At 45.2% G+C, this 11720-nt stretch overlaps 1 protein-coding gene across 1 annotated transcript; it reads left to right on the forward strand.

Annotated features, from left to right (window-relative positions):
- Positions 1–655: 655 nt before the first annotated feature.
- On the forward strand, positions 656–8943 carry LOC123481817 (solute carrier family 17 member 9-like). The gene is made up of 3 exons (XM_045206923.1): positions 656–1279; positions 2024–2221; positions 8934–8943. Exons 1-3 carry the CDS (start codon positions 1146–1148, stop codon positions 8941–8943), a joined length of 342 nt encoding a protein of 113 aa, XP_045062858.1. The 5' UTR covers positions 656–1145.
- The last annotated feature ends 2777 nt before the right edge of the window (positions 8944–11720 follow it).

Here is an 11720-nt window from a genome sequence, read left to right on the forward strand (position 1 = left end):
TTTGTATATACCCATAAAAATAATGCTGATTCATGATTTCAACCGGCTGAGAAAAGCTGCCTGTCTGTCTCATCCCGACTCCCGACACGTTCAACATTATTATGGGACAGCTGGAGATCGAATTTGAATATTGAAACAATGTTGCAAATGTCGGAGAGATAGAGAGCAAGGTTTATACAAATCTCCGCTGTTGAAAACTAAATATTAGGCTAAAAGAAATGTGAGAATGTCTAGATGCTTTTTATAGGGGAGATCAAGTTTATAAATTGCCTGGCTGGGCTGATGAGACAGTGGATTGCACAGTCAGATGGAACAGAGTAAATAACTGGTGGAATAGACACCGGCTGGAATGCAGTTTTAACCAATCAGCATTCAGGATTAGACCCACCCCATGGTTGTATAATATCTCATAATTATGACTTCTTATCTCAATATTATTTCATAATCATGATTTACTATCTCATAATCATGATTTGGCCTACTATCTCATTATGATTTACAATTTCATGATAATGATTTACTAGGTTATGTCATAATTATTACTTACTATGTCATAATTATTACTTACTATGTCATAATTATTACTTACTATCTCATAACTCCTAGTCAGAATTTTTTGGGGGGTGGTGGCGGGAACGGGCTTCCATAGTTATCATCCAGGTTATGTAGCATAGAATTTCTAGAATATTGCACAGTCATTATGGAGCGCGAGCGCCTATATCGGTTGGAGATACTAGGCAGCGATACCGCGGGTGGAAAAAGAAAGTGCATTTTCTTTCTGACGAAATTCAAACTGGTTTTCATAGGGACTGAGTCACTTCTTTAGCCTACTTCCTGATGTAAAATACCGTTGGCAGGAAGAACTGCGTGTCTGGAAAAGAAAACGGACACGTGGATTATCATCGCTCCTCAAGCTATAGGCAAGAGCCAGGGGAAAAAAAACAGATCCCCTCTGTGGCGACCTGGCCTTATTCTCCCGTGCTCGTCACCTTATCACACGGCAATACAATTATGGATACGCGGTAAACGTCGGCGCGAACATCGACCAAGCGTTTCTTTTTGTCGGCTTTCCTCACTCATTCCATAGCCTACTGGACTGCGACGTGCAGGAAAAGCAAATCTCAAACATTAACATCTCTTGTTGAATGGCAATTCTGCAAAAACATGGAAAGAACTCTAGTCCAGATTTGGTCTGCCTCAAAGAAACCCCCCCAGACAAAATCGGGGACGCTGGAGGCCATCAGAAGAATTGGAGTGAACAGAATACGAACTGGCCGAGGTGAGTTAAAGAATATTTTTTTAAGTAGCCAACTCACATTTTCCCCAAAGACTAAAACTACGATATTGAAATTACGTACCTTTTCTTGTTATGTTTTTAATAACAGAACAATATATGAGAGGTGTGTTAGCTAGTTCCTTATTTTGCAAATGCCATAACGTTGCAAATTAGAAATAATTCGAGCTCCTCTGTAGGTTACTGAAAGTAGTTGGCATTGGCAAATGGAATTTTCAGAACATTTTCTCTCCCTTGACGTAAGCAAACAAAAAGTTCGACTCACACAAATGTAGCTTTGTGTTTCATACTTTTGAGTCTACTCTAAAAGTGGATACAAAGTGTAGGCCTACAATGAAGCCATAATGTAACCATATGAAATGTAGCTGGTGGTCTCCAGGTTATTTTTACTAAGCTGTACACACACACAGCTTTGGGGACTTTCGAAGCTACTAGGAAGTCTGATAGTCAGGCATTCATAGAATTTTCTTAGCATCCCATCATAGCCTTATCTTTGTCTTGTCAACTAATGATTCAGCCAATACTTATATCATGAGATGTAGGCCTAACCTAGCTAGTTAACACAATTTAGCACAGATACAATTTAAACGTTTGAAGTAAAGTGAATATGCCTAGTTGGTTAAGTTAAACAAAATAAATACACATATGTTGGTTTTACTGAGAATATCACACCCACTCTCACACCCCATTGTCTTTGCTACACAATCATTCCCTGTACCCGCTACGCAGACCCCTGGCCCGGGTATGGACGGTGGTGCTACTGCTGGGGACATGTCTGCTGTACTGTGCCCGCGTGGCCATGCCCATCTGTGCTGTCAGCATGGCCGAGAAGTTCAACTGGACCAAGAGGGAACAAGGCATGGTGCTGGGCAGCTTCTTCTGGGGCTACTGCTTCACACAGGTTCTCGGAGGCTACGTCAGCGACAGGTGGGCAACGAGAGGAGAGGAGAGGAGAGGAGATTATTATAGAGTTATTGTCTGTTTGTTCATAAATTTGCACATAAATTGCCTGGTTGCACAACCTGCAGCTGCACTCACGACATACAATAGCTAGAATAAACAGTGTACATTTAGTTACATTTATTCACCTTTAAACACAGATGGACAATCGGATGATATGAGACCTGTGATTTGAGAATGAAATAGCCTAATACTTTGTCTGTTTTATACATTTGTTTTCCATCATAATACAGACTATAAAACAATGCATTTTATGTAACTCATATTCACTTCAAAACACCCATTACAATGCTATTACCCATTAACCCAAAAAGCAAAAGAACAACTGAGGGGGTGGTGGAATAATGTCACGGTACAGAGAACATACTGTACATGCTACAGAGTATAAAAGGAATGTTGTTTGGGGAGATTGAGAAGCCAATACCCATTTCAGACAGAAGATGTGGTATTTTACCTTAAAATATACAGTGAGGGAAAAAAGTATTTGATCCCCTGCTGATTTTGTACGTTTGCCCACTGACAAAGACATGATCAGTCTATAATTTTAATGTTAGGTTTATTTGAACAGTGAGAGACAGAATAACAACAAAAGAAATCCAGAAAAACGCATGTCAAAAATGTTATCAATTGATTTGCATTTTAATGAGGGAAATAAGTATTTGACCCCTCTGCAAAACATGACTTAGTACTTGGTGGCAAAACCCTTGTTGGCAATCACAGAGGTCAGACGTTTCTTGTAGTTGGCCACCAGGTTTGCACACATCTCAGGAGGGATTTTGTTCCACTCCTCTTTGCAGATCTTCTCCAAGTCATTAAGGTTTCGAGGCTGACGTTTGGCAACTCAAACCTTCAGCTCCCTCCACAGATTTTTTATTGGATTAAGGTCTGGAGACTGGCTAGGCCACTCCAGGACCTTAATGTGCTTCTTCTTGAGCAACTCCTTTGTTGCCTTGGCCATGTGTTTTGGGTCATTGTCATGCTGGAATACCCATCCACGACCCATTTTCAATGCCCTGGCTGAGGGAAGGCGATGGCCCCGTCCATCGTCCCTTTGATGCGGTGAAGTTGTCCTGTCCCCTTAGCAGAAAAACACCCCCAAAGCATAATGTTTCCACCTCCATGTTTGACGGTGGGGATGGTGTTCTTGGGGTCATAGGCAGCATTCCTCCTCCTCCAAACACGGCGAGTTGAGTTGATGCCAAAGAGCTCGATTTTGGTATCATCTGACCACATCACTGAGTTCTCCTCTGAATCATTCAGATGTTCATTGGCAACTTCAGACGGGCCTGTATATGTGCTTTATTGAGCAGGGGGACCTTGCGGGCGCTGCAGGATTTCAGTCCTTCACGGCGTAGTGTGTTACCAATTGTTTTCTTGGTGACTATGGTCCCAGCTGCCTTGAGATCATTGACAAGATCCTCCTGTGTAGTTCTGGGCTGATTCCTTACCGTTCTCATGATCATTGCAACTCCACGAGGTGAGATCTTGCATGGCGCCCCATGCCGATGGAGATTGACATGTCTTTTGTGTTTGTTCCATTTGCGAATAATCGCACCAACTGTTGTCACCTTCTCACCAAGCTGCTTGGCGGTGGTCTTGTAGCCCATTCCAGGTGTAGGTCTACAATCTTGTCCCTGACATCCTTGGAGCGCTCTTTGGTCTTGGCCATGGTGGAGAGTTTGGAATCTGATTGATTGATTGCTTCTGTGGACAGGTGTCTTTTATACAGATAACAAACTGAGATTTGGAGCACTCCCTTTAAAGAGTGTGCTCCTAATCTCAGCTCGTTACCTGTATAAAAGACACCTGGGAGCCAGAAATCTTTCTGATTGAGAGGGGGTCAAATACTTATTTCCCTCATTAAAATGCAAATCAATTTATAACATTTTTGACATGCATTTTTCTGGATATATTTTGTTGTTATTCTGTCTCTCCCTGTTCAAATAAACCTACCATTAAAATTATAGACTGATCATGTCTTTGTCAGTGGGCAAACGTACAAAATCAGCAGGGGATCAAATACTTTGTTCCCTCACTGTAAGGCCATGTTTATATGGCCCCCTTTCAAACAGCCCCTTATTTACCACTTATTTGCAGGTATAAACCTTATAAATACAGTGCATTCGGAAAGTATTCAGACCCCTTGACTTTCTCCACATTTTGTTACGTTACAGCCTTATTCTAAAATGGATTAAATAAATACAAATCCTCATCAATCTACACACTACCCCATAATGTCAAAATGAAAACAGGTTTTTAGACATTTTTGCTAATAATAAAATGTAAAAAAGATACCTTATTTACATAGGTATTCAGACCCATTGCTATGAGACTCGAAATTGAGTTCAGGTGTATCCTGTTTCCATTGATCATCCTTGAGATGTTTCTACAACTTGAATAGAGTCCACCTGTGGTAAATTAAATTTATTGGACATGATTTGGAAAGGCACACACCTGTCTATATAAGGTCCTACAGTTGATAGTGCACGTCAGCGCAAAAACCAAGCCATGAGGTCGAAGGATTTGTCCGTAGAGCTCCGAGACAGGATTGTGTCGAGGCACAGATCTGGGGAAAGGTAGAAAAACATTTCTGCAGCATTGAAGGTCCCCAAAAACACAGTGGCCTCCATCATTCTTAAATGGAAGAAGTTGGCTGCCCGGCAAAACTGAGCAATTGGGGGAGAAGGGACTTTGTCAGGGAGATGGCCAAGAACCCGATGGTCACTCTGAAAGAGTTCCAGAGTTCCTGTGTGGAGATGGGAGAACCTTCCAGAAGGACAACCATCTTTGCAGCACTCCACCAATCAGGCCTTTATGGTAGAGTGGCCAGACGGAAGCCACTCCTCAGTAAAAGGCACATGACAGCCAGCGTGGAGTTTGCCAAAAGGCACCTAAAGACTCTCAGACCATGATAAACAAGATTCTCTGGTCTGATGAAACCAAGATTGAGCACTTTGGCCTGAATGCCAAGTGTCACGTCTGGAGGAAACCTGGCACCATCCCTACGGTGAAGCATGGTGGTGGCAGCATCATGCTGTGGGGATGTTTTTCAGCGGCAGGGACTGGTAGAATAGTCAGGATCGAGGGAAAGATGAACAGAGCAAAGTACAGAGAGATCATTGATTGAAAACCTGCTCCAGAACGCTCAGGACCTCAGACTGGGGCGAAGGTTCACCTTCCAACAGGACAAGGACCCTAAGCACACAGCTAAGACAACGCAGGAGTGGCTTCGGGACAAGTATCTGAATCTCCTTGAGTGGCCCAGCCAGAGCCTGGACTTGAACCCTATCTAACATCTCTGGAAAGACCTGAAAATACCTGTGCAGCGACGCTCCCCATCCAACCTGACAGAGTTTGAGAGGATCTGCAGAGAAGAATGGGAGAAACTCCTTAAATACAGGTGTGCCAAGCTTGTAGCATCATACCCAATAAGATTTGAGGCTGTAATCGCTGCCAAAGGTGCTTCAATAAAGTACTGAGTAAAGGGTCTGAATACTTATGTAAATGTAATATTTCCATTTTTTAATACATTTGCAAAAGAAAATTAAAAACCAGTTTTTGCTTTGTCATTATGGGGAATTGTGTGTAGATTGAGGAATGTTTAACAAAGATCAATTTTAGGATAAGGCTGTGACTGAACAAAATTAGGAAAAAGTCAAGTGATCTGAATACTTTCCGAATGCACATATCAGGACGTAACTGGCAAATTGGGAGGGTTGGGGGGGTGTTGTTAAACCATGGGGTCTGTTCGCAGTTCAAATTAGGGAGGTGTTAAACAATAGAAGTGTTAATGAATTTACCTGCAAAAAAGCAGTGAATCATTCACACAGACCTGGTACCTGTATTTTGGTTACAGGGTCTGTGAAAATGCAGGAATAATGATGGCTTTTATTTTTTCCATATTTTTACCCTCTACCCCTTTCAGATATACGAAAAAGCTAGTATAAAAATGCAGGCATGGTAAATTAGTGGGATTTTGGTCTGTCTATGAAAGGGATACAAGATTAACCTTGAGTAATGAGTGGAATTTGAAGGCCAGTATGTGACTGTTAGTATAGTACTGTGTGTTGTTTGAAGAGGGCACAGCCCTTGTGCCGGTGTCCGGGTGGTTACCATGGTTCTCATGGTAACAGCAATGAGATTGATGTCATTGGTTAGTTGTGCTTGCTTTGTATGCTGATGTCCATTCAAAGCAGATCAAATCATCCAGTCAGTTATTTTTCAATTACATTGCCTGGCAGTTGTGTTTCCTGGTAGGAAAGATTAGTACCAATACATTTTAAGTGACTGCAGACTAAAATGGCAGTCTAAAAGGTATTTAATCATTCTCTCAGTCGTTTAGGGTCATCTCACATTTTGCCAACGGAGACAATAAGTAATCAGAGAGTTCCAAGTTCAGAAGCCTCTGCTCTCAACTCCAACCCCCAAAATCAATGAAGTGAAACAGTCTTTTAACTAAACTCCACTGGAACAGTTTAGATTTGGCCTAAATACCTTTGGCAGAAACCTGAAGGTATTACCATATGATTAGGATTTACAGTTCGTTAGATATTAGAGGAAGCACACAGGAAGTTGGGAGCTAGTAATGGGAAGTGGCCTCCTTTTCTTGTATACTTTTCTTCATTTGCATTGTTCTGACAACACAGAATAGGTGAAAGCTAATTGTTGCAAACTAACTGGATAACTTGGTTTCATATACAGTGGGGAAAAAAAGTATTTAGTCAGCCACCAATTGTGCAAGTTCTCCCACTTAAAGAGATGAGAGAGGCCTGTAATTTTCATCATAGGTACACGTCAACTATGACAGACAAAATGAGGGGGAAAAATCCAGAAAATCACATTGTAGGATTTTTTATGAATGTATTTGCAAATTATGGTGGAAAATAAGTATTTGGTCAATAACTAAAGTTTCTAAATACTTTGTTATATACCCTTTGTTGGCAATGACACAGGTCAAACGTTTTCTGTAAGTCTTCACAAGGTTTTCACACACTGTTGCTGGTATTTTGGCCCATTCCTCCATGCAGATCTCCTCTAGAGCAGTGATGTTTTGGGGCTGTCGCTGGGCAACACAGACTTTCAACTCCCTCCAAAGATTTTCTATGGGGTTGAGATCTGGAGACTGGCTAGGCCACTCCAGGACCTTGAAATGCTTCTTACGAAGCCACTCCTTCGTTGCCCGGGCGGTGTGTTTGGGATCATTGTCATGCTGAAAGACCCAGCCACGTTTCATCTTCAATACCCTTGCTGATGGAAGGAGGTTTTCACTCAAAATCTCACGATACATGGCCCCATTCATTCTTTCCTTTACACGGATCAGTCGTCCTGGTCCCTTTGCAGAAAAACAGCCCCAAAGAATGATGTTTCCACCCCCATGCTTCACAGTAGGTATGGTGTTCTTTGGATGCAACTCAGCATTCTTTGTCACGACGAGTTGAGTTTTTACCAAAAAGTTCAATTTTGGTTTCATCTGACCATATGACATTCTCCCAATCCTATTCTGGATCATCCAAATGCACTCTAGCAAACTTCAGACGGGCCTGGACATTTATATGATGTACTGGCTTAAGCAGGGGGACACGTCTGGCACTGCAGGATTTGAGTCCCTGGCGGCGTAGTGTGTTACTGATGGTAGGCTTTGTTACTTTGGTCCCAGCTCTCTGCAGGTCATTCTCTAGGTCCCCCCGTGTGGTTCTGGGATTTTTGCTCACCGTTCTTGTGATCATTTTGAACCCACGGGGTGAGATCTTGCGTGGAGCCCCAGATCGAGGGAGATTATCAGTGGTCTTGTATGTCTTCCATTTCCTAATAATTGCTCCCACAGTTGATTTCTTCAAACCAAGCTGCTTACCTATTGCAGATTCAGTCTTCCCAGCCTGGTGCAGGTCTACAATTTTGTTTCTGGTGTCCTTTGACAGCTCTTTGGTCTTGGCCATAGTGGAGTTTGGAGTGTGACTGTTTGAGGTTGTGGACAGGTGTCTTTTATACTGATAACAAGTTCAAACAGGTGCCATTAATACAGGTAACGAGTGGAGGACAGAGGAGCCTCTTAAAGAAGAAGTTACAGGTCTGTGAGAGCCAGACATTTTGCTTGTTTGTAGGTGACCAAATACTTATTTTCCACCATAATTTGCAAATAAATTCATAAAAAATCCTACAATGTGATTTTCTGGAATTTTTTTTCTCAATTTGTCTGTCATAGTTGACGTGTACCTATGATGAAAATGACAGGCCTCTCTCATCTTTTTAAGTGGATAACTTGCACAATTGGTGGCTGACTAAATACTTTTTCCCCCCACTGTATCCATGCTTTTAAGAATAGTGCAAATGAAGCAGCGTAGATAGCGTAAATACATGTTGTACTGTTGAGAGATGCATAGGCCTTACATGTATCTTCCGTCAAGGTTGGAGATAAGGTTTAATTGTTATCATGTGGTTATAGCATTTTGTCTTTCCCTCATTTTGTAGATCGAGAGTAACTCATCATTGTAACTGTGATCAACTTTTATCACTGTTTCATCATTCTCTTCCCCTCAGGGTTGAACGAGGACATTAGTAATGCAGTAATACTGATAATGTTGTTATATTACTCTATCTCTGCCCCTCAGAGTTGAAGGATGGGGTTAGTAGTATAGTAATGCTGATAATGTTGTTATATTACTCCATCTCTTCCCCTCAGGGTTGAATGATGGGGTTAGTAGTACAGTAATGCTGATAATGTCACGGTTCCCTCAGACAGAACCCAGAAGCAGACCAGGACAAGGAGAGTTGAACGAAGGTGAGGGTTTATTACAGATTCAAAAAGGTGCAGAATAATCCAGGGACAGAGCGGGCGGCGTGGATGAGTTGTTGAGGGTGCAGTTGTTGATCCAGTGATGGCTCGGCAGCCGCCGACCATCAGGCAGAGGTAGGGGTGAAGGTTCGGACGAGTGACTGCAGATGGGACAAAAACGGAGGTAAGTAAATAATAAACCAACAAGGTACAAAACAACAAAACTAACGCTAGACGCTCTAGGACTGATACTCTGACAAAACCTACTGTTCATGGCTAACCGATCCGGCAGGAACTGGATGTTCGGCCAGAGCCTAAGAAGGGTGATGATCAGGACCAGGTGTGCAGATTGCTGATGGGATGCAGGTGCGGAAAACAAGAGCGCTCCCCGGAGCGTTCCCGAACCCCTCGGGAAACTGGAGATTACGAACAGTAACACTAGTCACCAGACAGGACCCGACTCAGACAGCCGGGATCGTTACAGTACCCCCTCCGCGAACGCCACCGGGCGGACTCCCGGAGCGCCAGGATGGAGGCGGTAGAAGTCACTGATGAGGTCCGCATCTAGGACCTGTCGCCGCGGAATCCAACTCCTCTCCTCAGGGCCATACCCTCCCAGTCCACGAGATACTGGAAACCCCGGCCCCGCCGTCTGGAATCCATGATGCGACGCACCGTGTAGGCAGGACCACCTCGATCATCCGAGGAGGAGGAGGAGGAGGCGGAGGAGGCAACAGAGGACTGAGGAAGACAGGCTTGAGGCAGGAGACATGAAAGGTGGGATGGACTCTGAGCGTCCTCGGTAGTTTGAGTCGAACTGCCACTGGATTAATCACCCTCTCCACCACAAACGGACCAATGAACTCGGTAACAACTTCCTAGACTCAGTCCGTAACGGGAAGATCCCGTGTGGCCAACCAAACCCTATCTCCGATGGTATAGGTGGGAGCGGGATCCGGCGACGATTCGCCTGGAGCTGATACCGGTCCGAAACTCTAAGGAGTGCCTTTCTGGCCCGATGCCAGGTCCGGTGGCAACGACGAATATGGGCCTGAACAGAAGGCACTGAGAGCTCCTTCTCCTGAGAAGGAAACAGGGGAGGTTGGTAGCCATACAGGCACTGGAAGGGAGACATCCCAGTGGCAGATGTAGGAAGAGTATTGTGGGCATACTCAACCCAAGGCAACTGAGAGACCCAGGAGGTGGGGTTGGAAGAGACCAGACAGCGTAGCGTGGATTCCATCTTCTGGTTGGCTCTCTCCGCCTGACCATTGGATTGGGGGTGAAACCCAGATGTGAGACTGACTGTAGCTCCAATGGCCAAACAGAAGGACTTCCAGACAGCAGAGGGGTAAACTGAGGGCCACGGTCGGAAACGATATCACTGGGCAAACCGTGGACCCTGAAAACCTCCCTAATCAGGATCTCGGACGTCTCCGAGGCAGAGGGAAGCTTGGCAATTGGCACAAAGTGGGCGAACTTGCTGAATCTGTCCACGATAGTCAGAACGCACCGTGTTCCCCTCAGAAGCGGGCAACCCAGTGACGAAGTCCAGGGCCAGATGCGACCATGGTCGCCGGGGAATAGGAAGGGGTGAAGTAGTCCAGAGCTGGGCCGATTGGTACTCTTATTCTGCGCACACACTGGACAGGCAGCAACAAACCCCCGAGTATCCTCGGCCATGGCAGGCCACCAAAAACGTCTGCGAAGAAACGCCATTGTCCGAGCCACGCCAGGGCGACAAGCCATCTTGCTGGCGTGGGACCATTTGAGGACAGCAGGACGAACCGACTCAGGCACAAACAACCGACCGGGTGGACCCGTTATCGGGACCGGGCTGAGTCCGAAGGGCCGCCAGCACCTCCTCCTCAATCTTCCACATAACTGCTCCCACGACGCAGTTCCGGGGAGAATTGTCTCGGTCTTGGACCCACTCTCCTCCGTCTTGGAGAACATCCGGGACAAGGCGTCCGCCTTGCCGTTCTTAGATCCAGGTCGGAACGTCAGGGAAAACTTGAATCGTCCGAAAAACAACGCCCACCTGGCCTGGACGGGAGTTGAGACGTTTAGCCGATTGCACGTAAGCAAGATTCTTGTGGTCAGTCCAGACAATAAACGGTTGCTCCGCCCTCCAACCAGTGGCGCCACTCCTCCAAGGCAAGTTTCACCGCGAGAAGCTCCCGGTTACCCACATCGTAATTCCTCTCCGCAGGCGAAAGGCGCGAGAGTAGTAGGCGCAGGGATGGAGTTTACTGTCCGTGGAGCATCGCTGCGACAGGATGGCGCCAACTCCCACATCAGACGCGTCCACTTCAACGAGAACTGACGGCCCGTGTCCGGTTGAGAGAGAATCGGTGCGTTGGTGAATCGCCTCTTCAAATCCAGAAACGCACGATCCGCCTCCGGATTCCACTTGAAGGTCCTGATACTGGAAGTCAAGGCAGTTAATGGAGCGGCCACACGGCTGTAATCCCGGATGAATCTGCGGTAGAAATTCGCAAACCCCAAAAATCTCTGGAGCTGCAATCTCGTACCGGGCTGGGCCCATTCCAGAACCGCTCTAACCTTCTCCTGGTCCATCCTAATCTCTCCCCTGGAGATGATGTACCCGAGAAAGGATGTCGTGTGGGCGTGAAACTCGCACTTCTCGGCCTTCACGAACAGGCGGTTCTCCAACAGTCGCTGCAGAACCTG

The sequence above is a fragment of the Coregonus clupeaformis genome, chromosome 24 (assembly GCF_020615455.1).
Source record: "Coregonus clupeaformis isolate EN_2021a chromosome 24, ASM2061545v1, whole genome shotgun sequence".
Lineage (NCBI taxonomy): Eukaryota > Metazoa > Chordata > Actinopteri > Salmoniformes > Salmonidae > Coregonus > Coregonus clupeaformis.

Bases quoted from the DNA above. Each gene is read 5' to 3' on its own strand.
- LOC123481817 (XM_045206923.1), top strand. From the start codon at position 1,146: ATGGCAATTCTGCAAAAACATGGAAAGAACTCTAGTCCAGATTTGGTC. The intron at 1,280-2,023 runs GTGAGTTAAAGA...CCCGCTACGCAG, and splicing joins CAGAATACGAACTGGCCGAG to ACCCCTGGCCCGGGTATGGA.